Source organism: Salvelinus fontinalis, unplaced genomic scaffold (assembly GCF_029448725.1).
Source record: "Salvelinus fontinalis isolate EN_2023a unplaced genomic scaffold, ASM2944872v1 scaffold_0059, whole genome shotgun sequence".
NCBI classification, from domain to species: Eukaryota; Metazoa; Chordata; class Actinopteri; order Salmoniformes; family Salmonidae; genus Salvelinus; species Salvelinus fontinalis.
The window spans coordinates 500,327-519,669 of record NW_026600268.1 but is presented as its reverse complement, the minus strand read 5'-3'; the positions used below and the strand labels follow the sequence as shown (position 1 = coordinate 519,669).

Sequence of the window (19,343 nt, the reverse complement as noted above, 5' to 3'; positions counted from 1 at the left end):
TTCAAAAACTGCCACATAAACTACTGGCTGAAGGTTACCGTCATTGATGTTTTTTGATGTCTCAAACTGCAGGAAGCAAAGCCATGAGGTCAACATGGCTCCTTCAGAGGTTTTAGGGCAACTGACACTGTGCTGACTGGATGTACAAACAGTCAAGCCTACATTTCCCAGGTAGCCCTATAGAAGCCTCAGTTCTGATGAAACAGCTTACGTTACCCAGAAAGCCTCAGTCCCACACTGCAGGACACAAAATCCATACAGAGGGACAGTCAAACACTACCACAAACTACTACAAGAACTCAGAGCTGACCTTGTAGATATACCATGTCATTGAAAAAACTACATCGATTCCACAAGTTTCAAAGATTGCTGGTAGAGTAGTAAGTATACTGTACATTTTTGTCCTTTCCGTCAGTTTGTCGGATATTATTTACTACCAGGTATTCAATTTTGTCCTCTTTGTGACGTCACATGTCATGTCACCGCTGGTCACTGGCAAGTGTCACCACAGTCCGAATCTGACCTTTGACCTTTCCCGGAATGCCCCGGGGCACCACCATCGAGCTCTTAGCCCCGCCCCCCAGGTTCTCCTCGCTGTCTGTGTTGCTATAGCAACTGGAGGTCGGGGAGGTTGCCAAGGCGATCGATGAGTCTGTGGAGTCTCCTCTGTCGTGGTGGACCATAGTTGAAGAGGGAGTGTCACCCTGGAAAAGTGGGTGCATATCCTTGTTGTTCAGCCCCGCTTGGGCCCTCTCATCATGGGTCTCCTCCTCAGGCGAGCCCCTGGCTTTGTCTTGAGACTGGTCGTTGAGCAGGGTGACAAGGAAGTCGATGTACTTCATGGCCAGGCGGAGGATCTCATTCTTGGAGAGCTTCTTGTCCGGAGGGTGGGTGGGGATGAGCCTGCGGAGGTCTGAGAAGGCCCCATTGACGTTCTGCTGGCGCCAGCGCTCCCGGCTGTTGGTGAACACACGCCTCGCCAGCTTCTGAGGAGGGCCCACTGGATGAGGATACACAGGCACAGTGCATTAAATACACATGCGTACTAGTATGCACATGTACATACACGCAACTGAATATCAGGAAGGTGTTCCTAATATTTGGTATATTCAGTGTATATCACAGGAGGTTGGTGGCACCTTAATTGGGGAGGACGGGCTCGTGGTAATGACTGGAGCGGAATCAGAGGACAGGTATCAAATCCATCACATACATAGTTTCCAGGATGCCATTCCATTCACTCCGTTCCGACCATTATCATGAGCTGTCCTCCCCTCAGCAGCCTCCTGTGGTGTATGTGTACATACATACACTACATAAACTGTATCTCATTGATTTATCATATGCTGGTATTGGTCAGTAGTCCATGGACAGTCACATCAGTTTATCTTCTATTTACCATCACTGAGATCCAACTCATAGTGTGAGGAGGGCCGTCTCTTGATGCTTCTACTGGAAAAGATTCCATAGTTACCAGAGGGACAGAGATGAGAACTGAGAGAGAGAAGGAGAGAATCAAATCAAATCAAATCTCATTTTAACGGTCGCTTACAAATATTTAACAGATGTTATTGCAGGTGTAGCGAAATGCTTGTGTTCCTAGCTCCAACAGTGCAGTAATATCTAACATACACAACAATACACATGAATCTTGGAATTAAGAAATATAGAAACATTAGGACAAGCAATGTTGGAGTCCGGAGTACAAATGTATATATACAGTTGATGTCGGAAGTTTACATACACTTAGGTTGGAGTTATTAAAACTAGTTTTTCAACCATTCCACAAATGTCTTGTTAACAAACTATAGTTTAGCAAGTCGGTTAGGACATCTACTTTGTGCATGACACAATTCCAGTGGGTCAGAAGTTTACATACACTAAGTTGACTGTGCCTCTAAACAGATTGGAAAATTCCAGAAAATGATGTCATGGCTTTAGAAGCTTCTGATAGGCTCAATGACATCATTTGAGTCAATTGGAGGTGTACCTGTGGATGTATTTCAAGGCCTACCTTCAAACTCAGTGCCTCTTTGCTTGACATCATGGGAAAATCAAAAGAAATCAGCCAAGACCTCAGAAAAAAATTGTAGACCTCGACAAGTCTGGTTCATCTTTGGGAGCAATTTCCAAACGCCTGAAGGTACCACGTTCTGTACAAACAATAGTACGCAAGTATAAACACCATGGGACCACACAGCCGTCATACCGCTCAGGAAAGAGACGCGTTCTGTCTCCTAGAGATGAACGTACTTTGGTGCGAAAACTGCAAATCAATCCCTGAACAACAGCAAAGGACCTTGTGAAAATGCTGGAAGAAACAGGTACAAAAGTATCTATATCCACAGTAAAACGAGTCCTGTATCGACATAACCTGAAAGGCCGCTCAGCAAGGAAGAAGCCACTGCTCCAAAACTGCCATAAAAAAACAGACTACGGTTTGCAACTGCACATTGGGACAAAGATCGTACTTTTTGGAGAAATGTCCTCTGGTCTGATGAAACAAAAATGGAACTGTTTGGCCATAATGACCATCGTTATGTTTGGAGGAAAAAGGGGTATGCTTGCAAGACGAAGAACACCATCCCAACCATGAAGCACGGGGGTGGCAGCATCATGTTGTGGGGTGCTTTGCTGCAAGATGGACTGGTAGATGTCATCACAAAATAGATGTCATCATGAGGAAGGGAAATTATGTGGATATATTGAAGCAACAACTCAAGACATCAGTCAGGAAGTTAAAGCTTGGTCGCAAATGGGTCTTCCAAATGGACAATGACCCCAAGCATACTTCCAAAGTTGTGGCAAAATGGCTTAAGGACAACAAAGTCAAGGTATTGGAGTGGCCATCACAAAGCCCTGACCTCAATTCCATAGAAAATTTGTGGGCAGAACTGAAAACGCGCGTGCGAGCAAGGAGGCCTACAAACCTGACTCGGTTACACCAGCTCTGTCAGGAGGAATGGGCCACAATTCACCCAACTTATTGTGGGAAGCTTGTGGAAGGCATTTGACCCAAGTTAAACAATTTAAAGGCAATGCTACCAAATACTATACTTCTGACCCACTGGGAATGTGATGAAAGAAATAAAAGCTGAAATAAATCATTCTCTCTACTATTATTCTGACATTTCACATTCTTAAAATAAAGTGGTGATCCTAACTGACCTAAGACGGGGAAAACTGATTTTAAATGTATTTGCCTAAGGTGTATGTAAACTTCCGACTTCCAACTGTGTATATACAGTATGTGGTGGGATGTATAGACATTATGGACAGTATGTGGAAAGAATATGTAGTATATCTGAAGAATACCTAGAATAGACTTGTATATGTACAGCAATAGTTAAATATAATGACCTTGACTAGACTACAGTATAACCATATGAAAGTGGGTAAAACAGTATGTAAACATTATTAAACAATATTAAAGTGACGTCCAAAGAGGGAGGAACGTGAGAGAGTTTTCATTGGAAACAAAAGATAACAAATAAAAGTATCCAAACATTGATAGAATACAACTGTAAAAGTACAAATGATGCTATTCAGGGGAGTAATCATGTTTTAAATGGTTTTCAAATTGTTAAATGGATTTGAAATGGCAAAAACATTTCAAATTGACTGAGGGAGAGAAAGCGAGCAAAGCTATCTGTATGGTGATTATGTTTGGGATGTTGATGGAGTGTGCATGCTGTCAACAGGCTGTCTCTCATTAGGGCTGACACTGGCAGAGACATGCTGCTAAAATAGAACAATGTTCCTGCTGAGAATGAAGAAGAAGAAGGATATTTCATCATAGTGATTCCAAGAAATGGGGCTCTATGGGGAAGTAGCAGTTCTAGTTTAGTAATTGGTTAGGATTAAGGGTTAGGAAAAGCAGAAAGAGAAATCTACGATATAAATTGTCAGTTGTAGTAGTGAAACTGTCAGTTATAGTGAAACAGTTTGCCATACAGTATCAGAAAGCCAGTCATAACATGAAATATGATCATGCAAGTGGAGGCTGCTGAGGGAAAGACGGCTCATAATAATGGCTGGAATGGAGTCATTGAAATGACATCAACCACATGGAAACCACATGTTTGATGTCTGTGATACCATTCCATTGACTCCATTCCAGCCATTATTATGAGCTGTCCTCCCCTCAGCAGCCTCCACTGGATAATGGAATATAACGTGAATATGAAACATTTCCCTATCACCTGTTGAAGAAGTGGTGTGATGGCAGGTACTGGTGGGGCAGCAGGGGGCCCTGTGAGGAGATCGGTGGGGCCCCTGGTCTGGTCCCTGACAGGGAGGTGAGCTGGGTGAGGCGGATGCCCCCGTGGTGGTGGGTGTGGTGGTAAGGGTCATGGTGGTGGGGGTGGTTGGGGATGGGGTGCAGGGTAGTTAGAGGGGTGTTACTGGGGAGGGAGAGGGGGTGGGGGGGTTTACTGTGTCCCAGACTAATAACAGGGATGTGGGGAGGGAGGGGGGCAATAGAGGAAAAGGAGGAAGAAGAGGAGGAGGAGGATTGGGGGAGGACGGCAGGGGTAGTGGATGTAGACACTGGGGCTGGGAGGAGGGGAGGCGGAGAGGAGGAGGGGGCTTTCGGAGAGGAGCGAATGAAACCTCCTCCCTTGGTGTTGTTTGTTTCCATGGCAACCGGTGGTTCAGGTGCGATGTTGGTGGCGGCAGGGTGGTCAAGCAACTTGGTAGGGGACTCTGGAGGTGGAGGAGGGGAGGCAGGGGGGCTAGGTGGGACAAACCTGTCTTCCAAACTCCCTGGTTCATTAACCGGCGGTGGGCTGCTAGCGTCAAGTGAAGCCGGTGAGGGGGCCTGCTGAGGGCTCAGTCGTTCAGACTCCGATAGGGGGTCAGAGGGAGGGGAGGCAGAGGGGGGGTTCAGTTTCTCCATCATGGTACCTGTGGGAAGGCACCCCACCACTGCACCCCTCACCCCTTCCGCTGTTCTGTCTCTCTCACCCAGCATGGTGTCTAGGCCACTAGCTGCTGCTGCTAGACCCCTATAGACCTCCACAGACCTCTCTCAGCCCTGGGCCTCAGCTGCTACTCCAGATAATATCCCCTTATTATGCTGTTAGTCCCCTGGTCCTCCTGAACGACGGGTTGTCTATTGCTGTTATTAATCAGTCCAGGGATGTCTGTGATGGGCTGTCTGGGTCCTGGGTCTTCAGGGGTCAGGAGTCAGGGGGTGGTGTTGAAGCTAAGGCTGATGCCCTCGGGTCTGGCTCAGTCCAGTCTTATTGTCACCTCTCATTCTGAGGGCTGTTGCGTGTGTGAGAGCGAGTGTGTGTGTGAGTTTGTGTGTGTGTGAGAGAGAGAGAAGGACAAAAGGAGAGAGGGTGTGAGTGTGATCTTGCATTCATGGCCCCACTCAAGAGACTGTGTCCAATCTACAGTGGCTGGGCAGACGATGCTCACATCAATAATCATGTGCCAGTGTTTACTAGTGGTGTGACTGAGGTGTCTCTGGGTCTTCTTGGAGCTCCACAGCAGACTGGTTGGTCTGGCTTTAAGTTTAGTAGTCTAGACGTCTTTTTCCCATAGTACATCCTGAAGAATAGCCAAGTACGTTGTCTTTGAATGAGTCACCATCGGCCGACACTGTTGATTAGTCCCCCAGTCTGTCTGTCTGTCTTTTCGGATATGAATCAAACTGTCCATACAATCCACATTGTCCCAGGTGCATAAAGATTGGACGGTTTTCAAACCTGTCGAACAAAAGAGATAAGACACATTTGCTTTACATGATTTAGTGGGTCAAATACTGGAATGAATGAATGAATTACATTTAATTTTCGTGTCAAATCACCAGTTGGCAACCCATCCCTTAATGGATTAATTGACACATAAACAAACATTACAATAATTCACTTTGGTAATTCAGTGATAATTCTTCTTCTGGAAGTGGTGAATAAAAAATAAAGCTAGATTTAGAATTTGGAATTAATTAGGAAATTAAAATGATAAATTTTTCCATATATAATCTACATCAAAGCAAAATCTAGTATCCCTGGCATTCTCACGAGCTGATGACAGGCTCAACATGGTTGTCATGGGTGTCCATTGTTTGGTATCATACTGCGTGTGTGTTTTCCTAATTTCAAGGAAGTTCACAGTTGTCATACGTTCTGCTTCTGCAAGACTTGGATGATTCATTATTCATGGCTGGATTTTGCAACTGTCTCTTCTCCTTATGCATAGCCTTATGTTTGGGGCAAATCCAACACATCACTGAGTACCTCCCTCTGTATTTTCAAGCATGGTGGTGGCTGCATCATGGCAACGGTATGCTTGGCATCAACAAAGACTGGGGGAGTTTTTCAGGATAAAAAGAAACGGAATTGAGCTAAGGAGAGGCAAAATCCTAGACGAAAACCTGGTTCAGTCTCCTTTCCAACAGACACTAGGAGACAAATTCACCTTTCATTAGGACAGTAATCTAAAACACAAGGCCAAATCTACACTGGAGTTGCTTGTCAGGAAGACGGTGAATGTTCCTGAGTGGTGAAGCTACAGTTTTGACTTAAATCTGCATGACAATTGCTGTCTGGCCTCGATCCCCAACACCTTGACAGAGCTTGAAGAATGTTTTTTATAATAATGGGCGAATATTGCACAATACAGGTGTGTAAAGCTCTTAGAAACATACCCAAGAAGTCTCACAGCTGTAATCGCTGCTAAAGGTGTTACTAGCATGTAGTGACTCAGGGCGGTGAATACTTATCTAATCAAGAAATATTAGTGTTTCATTTTTCATTCATCAAAAAAAAAAAAATGCTTTTTTCTTCCACTAACATTCCAGAGTATTTTGTGTAGATCATTGATAAGAAATGACATATAAATCTACACATTTTTGAGAGAGAGAACAGGCAAGGTGAGCTTTCAATATAAACATTTGATTCATAGAAAAGTTTAATCCCAAAAATGACAATGGAACAAATACACTCCCAAAGACGTGTTGAAGTCTTTCTTTGTGTTACACGTTTTTTGTAATATTTCATTATTTGCAATCAAATTATAATGTTGCTTAATTGCTTCACTATTTGTGTCATGAAGAGTACGTTACCTTCGATGTTCAGCTGCATTTGTGCCTACAATTCAATTTGAACTTAACTTAATTAATGTTCGTAACGATTCAGATTTTTTTGTTGTTGTTATCCCTCATTTCCTTTGACATGAGACAAAAATCATATTGTATTTTTGTGTAAACTCAATGCACTCATTTGTTGTTCATTTGAAGTCATGAATTCGGAATATATTTTGGTGGTCTTATATCTGTATGGCTGCAAAGATCTATATGTTTTATGTATATGATGTTATGTTTATTATAGCAGTGGTAAATACACGAACATGTATTTTATTGTCTGCAATGTTTTCTATATTATTTATTTGATCAAAGAACAGGCAAAAACACATAACAGGTTTTCCTCCATAAAAACATTTTGCACAAAGAAAAATGAACTATAACTTCATGCAATAAATGAACAATAATAACTTAACATAAATTGAGAAATGGCTTTGAACTCAATAGCATTGACCCTATACAGTAATATTTAAATTGACCAGTGTAGACCTACTCACCTACGCAGCATGAAAACCAGCGTGCTCTGTCAGTACAGTTGTTTACCCACAGGACCCTACAGTACCATAGGTAAGGTAGCACATGGCACATCTACTTTACTTTCCGTCCTCCTTAAATAAATTGGGAACTCCAGTAATGTTTAAAAAAAGATGTAATATCAAACATCCAAAAGACCAAGAGATGAAGTCAGAAATTGGTCAAGGAATAACAAAATGAACAAAATGCCCTTTTGAATCCTTTGTGGTGATTCTGTTGAACGAAGGCGCACAAGCTGACAAGGTGATGCTGACCATGTCGTACTCGTGTTCTTATGTCATTCTCTAGTTCCCAATCTCTCTTTCTTTACTTTCTTCCCTCCTCTCCCTCCATGCTAGGAAGAGACAGAGCTCTAGTTGGATGGCGAGAGAGAGAGGTGAGAGAGAGAGCGAGAGAGAGAGAGAGAGAGAGGGAAAGAGAGAGAGAGCAAAGGGATAGACAGAGACAGAAGAGAGACAGAGAAAGAGAGAGAGAGAAAGAGAGAGAGAGAGAAAGAGAGGAAGAGAGAGACAGAGAAAGAGAGAGAGAGAAAGAGAGAGTGAGAGAGGGAGAGAGAGGGAGAGAGAGAGAGAGAGAGCGAATGGATAGACAGAGACAGAAGAGAGACAGAGAAAGAGAGAAAGAGAGAGAGAAAGAGAGAGAGACAGACAGAGAGAGAGAGAGAGAGAGCGAGAGCGAGAGCGAGAGCGAAGGGATAGACTGAGAGACAGAAGAGAGAAAGAGAGAGAGACAGAGAGAGAGAACTTCGTTGCAAGGAGAGTTTTTCCGCTCCCCACTGGACAAGAGGATGTGCTAGTACAATGTGGTGGCTACTGATAACGCTCTCAAAGCCGCCTGTGGCCCGCAGATAAGGAAATGTACCCCCCTCCTCTCCTCTCCCCCTCCCCCTCCCCCCCCAACCCCAATACCAACACATGCTTGCGCATACATGCGCATGCACACGTACGCATGCGCATACAAACTCACTCTGTATAGACATACACTCATGTGTTCACACACACACAGGCACGCGTCGTTCCTCCAGGGTGGCCAATCCTAAAATATGAAGGGACTTGGATGGTAACCATAATGGAGGGAATGTGTTTGTATCACAATAGAATAACACCCCAAAGGAAGACATGCAGACACGTACAGACAATAGATATTATTGGGAAAACCTAATAGATCCATTTCCTATTTAAACAACTTCCCTGTCTGCAGCACTTGCAGCCCCATGGCTCTGACAAGTGTTTACCATAGGATCAACAGAGGTGGGAAAAGGTAGACAGATAGAGAGAAAGAAAAGGATAGAGAGAAAAAGATAGAAATGGAGACAGTCCTGGTTGTTTCTGTGATTACATCATCACACCTGTGGTACTGCACTGCATGGTGGCCAATACTATCATCTCAGTAATTTTCCTCAAGACCCTGCTTCCTCTCTCTCGCTCTCTCTCTCTCAAGGTCAATTCCTCTTTTTTTATTGTCTCCGTCATTTCCTACCCAGACAGTCTGAAAGACAAACATTGCAAAGGCCCCAGAGAATGATGACCATTCGGGACCTGTGATGGCATAGGCTAAGTATCACTGTAGGTTTACATATTAAACCAATCATCATGAGTTTATCTCCTATGAGTTTAGCTACTATGAGTTTAGCTACTATGAGTTTAGCTACTATGGGTATAGCTCCTATGAGTTTAGCTACTATGGGTATAGCTCCTATGAGTTTAGCTACTATGGGTATAGCTCCTATGAGTTTAGCTACTATGGGTATAGCTCCTATGAGTTTAGCTCCTATGAGTTTAGCTCCTATGAGTTTAGCTACTATGAGCTTAGCTACTATGAGTATAGCTCCTATGAGTTTAGCTCCTATGAGTTTAGCTACTATGAGTTTAGCTACTATGGGTATAGCTCCTATGAGTTTAGCTACTATGGGCATAGCTCCTATGAGTTTAGCTCCTATGAGTTTAGCTACTATGAGTTTAGCTCCTATGGGTATAGCTCCTATGAGTTTAGCTCCTATGAGTTTAGCTACTATGGGTTTAGCTCCTATGAGTTTAGCTACTATGAGTTTAGCTCCTATGAGTTTAGCTCCTATGAGTTTAGCTACTATGGGTTTAGCTCCTATGAGTTTAGCTACTATGGGTTTAGCTCCTATGAGTTTAGCTACTATGGGTATAGCTCCTATGAGTTTAGCTACTATGAGTTTAGCTCCTATGAGTTTAGCTACTATGAGTTTAGCTACTATGAGTTTAGCTCCTATGAGTTTAGCTCCTATGAGTTTAGCTACTATGAGTTTAGCTACTATGAGTTTAGCTACTATGGGTATAGCTCCTATGAGTTTTGCTACTATGAGATTAGCTACTATGAGTTTAGCTACTATGAGTTTAGCTACTATGGGTATAGCTCCTATGAGTTTAGCTACTATGAGATTAGCTACTATGGGTATAGCTCCTATGAGTTTAGCTACTATGGGTATAGCTCCTATGAGTTTAGCTACTATGAGTTTAGCTCCTATGAGTTTAGCTACTATGGGCATAGCTCCTATGAGTTTAGCTACTATGGGTATAGCTCCTATGAGTTTAGCTACTATGAGTTTAGCTCCTATGAGTTAAGCACCTGCAGTTTCAGTTGAAAGCGCTCAAATAATTATAACTACAACTAATATTGTAGCAAGGCTGTATCTATCTGGGTGGATTTGCGTGTAACTTATAAAAAGCAACATGCGGTCTGAAGACAATTCCCCCGAGTCGGGCTTTTTGCCTGCTACCAGATATATATTCTGTTCCATGACCCGTGAGTCCCCAGGCAATAACTTAACCTTGTGCTTCTGCATTCAATTGGTAGAAATATACTTAGATGAAGTATTAAACAAAATGTACATTACACATATAGATCAATATACATGTAAGAGAGCGTGAGCTGAAGGTAGACCCTTCAGAGCAGAGGAAAGTGTTTAACAAACTTCATCACAAATACATGTACATATGATCATTTATATTGCTCTGTCTGTAAAGCCTTTATCCGTTCTAAAAGCTTGCACGGCAGCCCAGTCCAGTTGAACACAAAACATCCCCAGTCAGATTGGGCCTGCCCCTTCAAAGACTGACCTCAAAGTTCACAGACAATCAACTCCTTTATGCTCTCTCACCCGTGACAAAAAGAGAGAAGAAACTAGACAAATTGTTGACATTTTCATTTGGGCTCCTGCGGTACTGTGTGAAACCCAAACTGTAGATCAGGAATAATAATAGCAACAAAACCCTAACAGACCACTTCCGCGTCACCCCTGACTGAGGAATAAAGCAGAGAGGAGTGTTTTAATGTTAGACCGACAACGTTCTCTCATGCAAAACACTAAACAATCAGCTCAATAAAAATGTCCCGAGGAAGAAATCAGAGTTGTTTCGGCGTGGTTTTAATGTTAGATTGTTTTAATGTCAGAGCGAATACGTTCTCTCACGTTCTCTCAATGTTCTTCTTTATAAAAATGTCCTGAGACATTGTCAGGAGCCTTTATAGTGTAATTATAGCTCCGGTCGATAGGGAAGATTTGCAGGTAATTGGTGTGTGTGTGTGTGTGTGTGTGTGTGTGTGTGTGTGTGTGTGTGTGTGTGTGTGTGTGTGTGTGTGTGTGTGTGTGTGTGTGTGTGTGTGTGTGTGTGTGTGTGTGTGTGTGTGTGTGTGTGTGTGTGTGTGTGTGTGTGTGTGTGTGTGTGTGTGCGCGTGTGTGTGTGCATGCATGTGTTTGTTTGTGCGTGTGCAGTTGTGTAAAGTTTTTTTTAAGTCATCCCTGATCATCCCTACTGCCTCTGATCTGACAGACTCACTAAACACAAATGCTTTGTTTGTAAATGATGTCTGAGTGTTGAACTGTGGTTCTTAAACAAACAAGAAAATTGTGCCGTCTGGTTTTCTTAATATAAGGATTTTAAAATGATTTATATGTTTACTTTTGATACGTAAGTATATTTGAGCAATTAGATTTACTTTTAATACAAATAGCATTTTACTGGGTAACTTTCATTTTCTATTAAGGTGTCTTTACTTTTACTAAAGTATGACAATTGGATACTTTTTCCACCACTGTATGTGTGTGTGTCACTGTAACAATATTGATCACAGCTGGTTTGTACAACATGTCCTAACGATGAGTGAAGAGCAAGGTGAAATGGAAAAAGTAATTACTGTACAGGACCACCAAAGTCATCACTGTACAGGACCACCAAAGTCATCACTGTGCAGGACCACCAAAGTCATCACTGTGCAGGACCACCAAAGTAATCACTGTACAGGACCACCAAAGTAATCACTGTACAGGATCACCAAAGTCATCACTGTACAGGATCACCACAGTCATCACTGTACAGGATCACCACAGTCATCACTGTGCAGGACCACCAAAGTAATCACTGTGCAGGACCACCAAAGTAATCACTGTGCAGGACCACCAAAGTCATCACTGTGCAGGACCACCAAAGTCATCACTGTACAGGACCACCACAGTCATCACTGTACAGGACCACCACAGTCATCACTGTACAGGATCACCAAAGTCATCACTGTACAGGATCACCACAGTCATCACTGTACAGGATCACCAAAGTCATCACTGTACAGGATCACCAAAGTCATCACTGTACAGGATCACCACAGTCATCACTGTACAGGATCACCACAGTCATCACTGTACAGGATCAACATATACCAATAACAGAGTACTCATGATGTACAGATATTCATCTATATGTCTGTACATCTTAACTCCATTAAGTCCACATCATTTAACAAATGACTACATGCTTCATAACATATACACACACACACACGCAAACACACACATGAGCACTCAAGCACACACACACACACATAAGCATTCATGCGCACACACAGATGGGCTCCATGGCCACGTTTCCTCAGCCTCATGTAAACACTATTGTGTGTCTGGTGATAGGAATCAGTACGGCCTAATTGTTTGAGGCAATACTCGCAGTGCTATAGATGGAGAAAGTGACAAACAATACAGTGCAGCGTGTGTGTGTGTGTGTGTGTGTGTGTGTGTGTGTGTGTGTGTGTGTGTGTGTGTGTGTGTGTGTGTGTGTGTGTGTGTGTGTGTGTGTGTGTGTGTGAGAGAGAGAGTGAGAGAGAGAGAGAGAGAGAGAGAGACGGCCAGTGGGACAGACGACAGACACGTCTAAGCTCATAACCACAGATGCATTTGGGTGTTATTTTTCCTGGTTGTCTTGGAGTCTGGCTGTTCTTCTTCAAACAGAACAAAATGCAGTAGTTATGATGGGGTGAACTCCCATTAGGTGAGAGTCCATTTAGCACTGGAATAGGCCAATATATAGAAAGACTAAGGCAATTTGAGAGCTGGGTGAATGTGCCAAATGCTATGATTTTGAGTAGATAGGACTTTTATAGGAGATGGAGCCCAGAACAATTACTCATACAGGTAGACTGTAGTGTTTATCATTGTATTTCTATCTGCTTCCTGTAATCGTCAGGGAGAATCTAAACGAACATTGCACTTACTAAATGTTGGTTAGCATTATCAATTTTTCCCAGTACAGGGAAAAATGTCAAGCTACACAATTATGTCTCCACTCAGTCATAATAGTGAATTAGCTGGGCTGTAACGACGCCATAGAAGAGCTGAACGTCAGTCGATGTCGACGGTCACACATGACTTCTTTCCCAGGATGCACCTGGCCGGAAGGGGGTCGAACGGACGCAGGGGACAGCTGTTTCCTGTGCACACTTCCTGGCAGCAGAGGGGAGATGGTGTGTGTGTGTGTGTGTGTGTGTGTAGGGGGGGGGGGTCGTAAGGGCATTGGTGAGGCCTTCGGTCCTTTCCAAACAGGATATATCTGCCACAGCCACAGGTGTGAAAGCAGCGGACTACCAACGCCCATCACTCACACACACCACGCATGCAGCGGAATCTCACTGCACTGAGAACCCATGTTTCTGACTGGCTGGGAAGGGCAGCGGGGGAGGGGGGAGAGTTAGAGAGGGTAGAGTACTATAGCAACTCAGTTATGGACAGAGGATTGACCCGTTGGGAAAGAGTGGGAGAATGGCTGTTGGAATGATACAAGATGATCGCTTCCTTTAACAGCAGATGCCACGGTTAACACAAAGTTCAAGTTCACAGCCACAAAGCAAACGCGGTAACTTACATTTCTGGATATTTCAAATCTGTCCCCACAGTTAAAGCATTAACTACTGTGTAATGCATTATCAACCCACCAATTGGTAAGTGGTACATGGGACCTATCCTCACAGCCACGGTCTCTGCTACAAGCAACTTCCCTATATGACCCTTGACCCCCGGCAAGTCCTCATCCTCATTCTATCACGTGCTCATCCCACTTCCGCCTTTTGGCAAAGCCGCCACAGATACTTCCAAAAGGAGAAACTACAATGGCTGAGTGGGTTAGGGGTTGTGTGTGTGTGTGCGTACATGCGTCCGTGCTTGTCAGTCTGTGAATGTGTGTGTGTCTGTATTCTTGCGAGCAAGTTTTCCGTCTGCTTATCTGCGTGCACGCGTGTTAGTGTGTGTGCAAGCCCGTCTGTGTGTGTGCGCGTACATGTGTGTGTGTATGTATCTGTGTGAGTGTGTAATCCCCCAGGGTCACGATGACACTGTGTACCACAACAGAGTATCTTCTTCCTCTCTCCACTCATATTCCCCATCAACAGCACGGACACCGTCCAAATTCCACCCGAAATGGGTTCCGGCGTTCCGGGTTCATTCAGCGTGACCGACGATGAAGCCGCGGGCGGTGAGCCATGTTTGTCGAAACCTCTGTCCGTCCTGCAAAATAGGAAATACCGCCACATCACTTTTCCACTTTCACTCACACAATTTTCCCAAATAACTTGTTCCCATGTGATGGTTAACCTACACTACTCAACTCGTGTTCAGTCTCTGTACACGTCCCGAATACAACCTCTAGGTGGAGACAAAGGCCTGCGGTAGCCTACAGACAAAGCTGGCACCACTACAGTTCAAGTCCTCCTGGAAATTCCCTGTGCAGTTCTCCAAGTTCACCACATGGTGGTGCTGTTCTGGTATTCCCCACATGGTGGTGCTGTTCTGGTATTCCCCCAGCCTCTGCTCTGCCTCTCTGCTGGTGGGCTGCTGGCTCAGTTCTATCGTGCTGTGAGAGAGTGGGTGGTCCAGGCCAGGTGGAAGAGAGAAGGATTATCACCATGCCTGCCTGCACTCACAAAAAGAGAGGGAGGGAGGGAAAAGAGAATGAACTGAGAGAGAGAGAGAGAGAGAGAGAGAGAGAGCAACAGAGGGAGGAATGAAGGAGGGAGAGAGAACTAATATGTTCTGCCTGAGATAGACATCTGCCATCCAGATGTGAACTTCATGGAATGAAATGAAAAGTAAAAAGGATGAGAGAGAGAGAGAGTAGGGTGGGGGGGTGTTGGCCATGATGTTGAAGAACTGGAGTTCAGTCTTTCTCTCTCTCTCTCTCTCTCGCCTTCCCTTCTTCCACCCACCTCCCAAGGGTTCATAGATCTACTTGAATGTGATGAATAAGGAAGACCACCTGTCTAAACATGGAGATGGTGATGAAGAGGGAGAATGTACAGTATGTACCATGGGGATAGATGTGATGGTGATGAAGAGGGAGAATGTACAGTATGTACCATGGGGATAGATGTGATGGTGATGAAGAGGGAGAATGTACAGTATGTACCATGGGGATAGATGTGATGGTGATGACAAGGGAGAATGTACAGTATGTACCATGGGGATAGATGTGATGGTGATGAAGAGGGAGAATGTACAGTATGTACCATGGGGATAGATGTGATGGTGATGAAGAGGGAGAATGTACAGTATGTACCATGGGGATAGATGTGATGGTGATGAAGAGGGAGAATGTACAGTATGTACCATGGGGATAGATGTGATGGTGATGACAAGGGAGAATGTACAGTATGTACCATGGGGATAGATGTGATGGTGATGAAGAGGGAGAATGTACAGTATGTACCATGGGGATAGATGTGATGGTGATGAAGAGGGAGAATGTACAGTATGTACCATGGGGATAGATGTGATGGTGATGACAAGGGAGAATGTACAGTATGTACCATGGGGATAGATGTGATGGTGATGAAGAGGGGGAATGTACAGTATGTACCATGGGGATAGATGTGATGGTGATGAAGAGGGAGAATGTACAGTATGTACCATGGGGATAGATGTGATGTGATGAAGAGGGAGAATGTACAGTATGTACCATGGGGATAGATGTGATGGTGATGACGAGGGAGAATGTACAGTATGTACCATGGGGATAGATGTGATGGTGATGAAGAGGGAGAATGTACAGTATGTACCATGGGGATAGATGTGATGGTGATGACGAGGGAGAATGTACAGTATGTACCATGGGGATAGATGTGATGGTGATGAAGAGGGAGAATGTACAGTATGTACCATGGGGATAGATGTGATGTGATGAAGAGGGAGAATGTACAGTATGTACCATGGGGATAGATGTGATGAAGAGGGAGAATGTACAGTATGTACCATGGGGATAGACATGATGGTGATGAAGAGGGAGAATGTACAGTATGTACCATGGGGATAGATGTGATGGTGATGAAGAGGGAGAATGTACAGTATGTACCATGGGGATAGATGTGATGTGATGAAGAGGGAGAATGTACAGTATGTACCATGGGGATAGATGTGATGTGATGAAGAGGGAGAATGTACAGTATGTACCATGGGGATAGACATGATGGTGATGACAAGGGAGAATGTACAGTATGTACCATGGGGATAGATGTGATGGTGATGAAGAGGGGGAATGTATGTACCATGGGGATAGACATGATGGTGATGAAGAGGGGGAATGTATGTACCATGGGGATAGACATGATGGTGATGAAGAGGGGGAATGTACAGTATGTACCATGGGGATAGATGTGATGGTGATGAAGAGGGGGAATGTACAGTATGTACCATGGGGATAGATGTGATGGTGATGAAGAGGGGGAATGTATGTACCATGGGGATAGATGTGATGGTGATGAAGAGGGGGAATGTACAGTATGTACCATGGGGATAGATGTGATGGTGATGAAGAGGGATAATGTACAGTATGTACCATGGGGATAGATGTGATGGTGATGAAGAGGGGGAATGTACAGTATGTACCATGGGGATAGATGTGATGGTGATGAAGAGGGAGAATGTACAGTATGTACCATGGGGATAGATGTGATGGTGATGACAAGGGAGAATGTACAGTATGTACCATGGGGATAGATGTGATGGTGATGACGAGGGAGAATGTACAGTATGTACCATGGGGATAGATGTGATGGTGATGAAGAGGGAGAATGTACAGTATGTACCATGGGGATAGATGTGATGGTGATGACGAGGGAGAATGTATGTACCATGGGGATAGATGTGATGGTGATGAAGAGGGAGAATGTACAGTATGTACCATGGGGATCGATGTGATGGTGATGAAGAGGGAGAATGTACAGTATGTACCATGGGGATAGATGTGATGGTGATGAAGAGGGAGAATGTACAGTATGTACCATGGGGATAGATGTGATGGTGATGAAGAGGGAGAATGTACAGTATGTACCATGGGGATAGACGTGATGGTGATGAAGAGGGGGAATGTATGTACCATGGGGATAGATGTGATGGTGATGAAGAGGGGGTATGTATGTACCATGGGGATAGATGTGATGGTGATGAAGAGGGGGAATGTATGTACAATGGGGATAGATGTCATACACTGTAGAAGAACAGGGCTATCGATACTGTAATCATCAAGGTCGACCACAATTTTCACTCTGTCCTGCCCAGTCTCCACACACACCCATGTGTCTGCATTCTGCTGTCTAGCTGTTGACGTATCTTACAGTGGGTGAACCCTGTGTTTAACATGCTCTACATGGGTGGTTCAGGGCTCTTAGCCTTGTAAACCCAGGATGAAAGCTGCAGCCAAATTAATCAAATAAAGCCTAACAGGGAAAAGAAGTGGCCTGTAACACAGCATTAGATTGTAATTGCACTTTTCAATGATAAAAAAACAATCTCTGTTTTGGTGGTCCTGGCTATCATGCAATTTATAAAACAAATCGGTCAGTGTGTGTGTGTATGTGCAGGGCAGCGGTCCATACAAGGCTCTGGCATGCATTGAGACAAAGGTTAATAACTTTATTTATAAAACATTTTTCATTTCCACATGTTTCTCATAGTTGGCTGAAACGACCCAATAAATAACTTGTACTCATAATGAGAGATTTAGTTCAACCTGTATGCAGAGAAAATAAAACATCCTGGATTACCCTCTAACCCCATACACTATCCCTATTCATATCTCTACATGTACACACACACGGTACACACACACACACATACACACACACACACACACACACACACACACACACACACACACACGTCCATACACACAAAAACACATACACACACGCGCACACACACAGCCAGGAAGGTGTGTGTGTTACCTGTAACTATTAAAGGTTATATGTGGTAACGTTCTTGGTTATAGGGTGTTATTAGTTTTATTCACGTTGGCCTCGTAATGGGGTGTTGTTTTTGCTCCGGCTGTATAAAAGGGCTGTAAAACAACACCTTTCCATCCCCTTTTTGAGTGATTAACCAGGGAAGAGAACAGACCTCCACAAAGCAGAGTCGAATGCGTTAGATGAATGGTGGCTAGGAAATACTAGGGACTTTTTCATAGCCACCGTGCTTCTACATCTGCATTGCTTGCTGATTGGGGTTTTAGGCTGGGTTTCTGTATAGCACTTTGTGACATCTGCTGATGTAAAAAGGGCTTTATAAATACATTTGATTGTTAAAAAGCCCATGTTCAGTTGTTATTAACTTTTGTAGTTGTCTAATTACAAGTCATTCACTAATTGACTCAGTTTGGCTTAAAGCCATATTCCATTATTAACCTTGTATTTTTGCAATTTCATTGACTTGATCTCAATTCAACGTGGCAGGATCTTTTCATCAGTATGAAATACCAGAGAAAGTCACAATCAGATACAAATAAAACGTATGGAGTCTGTGATACATTATATAAATGACAGCCCACTTCATAAACGATTGAATATGAGTCTTGAGTCATCTGTACAGGCTCAATACAGGCCTCTGAGCCTTAGTCCTGCCCTGCTTTACTCAAGCACAGCAAAAACTCAGCTAAGTAGACCACTACTTAGCAACCAGACAGAGCTGGGATGCACTTCACACACTAGGAAATACAAGAAAAGGGGGAAACCAGAGAGAGAGAAAAGCCTGACTCTTTCACAAAACACAAAACATGAGCCGAGTTGAAAGACATAAGAGCCTGAATGGATTTGTATTGAATGACCATATGGAGACCAGACTTGTAGCAGGGTTATAATCACATGAGTCAAATTACAATGTGGTGCAAGTGGTTTCATTTCAGGGTTGTGTGTGTGTGTGTGTGTGTAAGATTCCTAGTCATGACTTTTGATTGACAGATGGATTGGCGGTGCGTGGGGCAGTTCTGCGTGACTTATAATGTAGCAACACTTCCTATAATGTAGCAACCATTAAAATGTAGCAACCCTTCTTATAATGTAGCAACACTTCTTATTATGTAGCAACACTTCTTATAATGTAGCAACACTTCTTATAATGTAGCAACACTTCTCATAATGTAACAACACTTCTTATAATGTAGCA

At 43.7% G+C, this 19,343-nt stretch overlaps 2 protein-coding genes across 2 annotated transcripts; one reads left to right on the top strand and one right to left on the bottom strand.

The window, feature by feature from the left end:
• Positions 1 to 344: 344 nt before the first annotated feature.
• LOC129842659 (T-cell acute lymphocytic leukemia protein 1-like) lies at positions 345 to 8,001 on the bottom strand. Its single transcript, XM_055911286.1, has 4 exons — positions 7,588 to 8,001; positions 4,203 to 5,714; positions 1,400 to 1,494; positions 345 to 1,000 (listed from the first exon to the last, which is right to left on the bottom strand). The coding sequence occupies exons 2-4, from the start codon at positions 4,970 to 4,972 to the stop codon at positions 480 to 482; spliced, it is 1,386 nt and encodes a 461-aa protein (XP_055767261.1). The 5' UTR covers positions 4,973 to 5,714; positions 7,588 to 8,001; the 3' UTR covers positions 345 to 479.
• A 551-nt stretch (positions 8,002 to 8,552) lies between these two features.
• On the top strand, positions 8,553 to 10,235 carry LOC129842665 (prisilkin-39-like). The gene is made up of 2 exons (XM_055911292.1): positions 8,553 to 8,566; positions 9,242 to 10,235. The coding sequence occupies exons 1-2, from the start codon at positions 8,553 to 8,555 to the stop codon at positions 10,233 to 10,235; spliced, it is 1,008 nt and encodes a 335-aa protein (XP_055767267.1).
• The last annotated feature ends 9,108 nt before the right edge of the window (positions 10,236 to 19,343 follow it).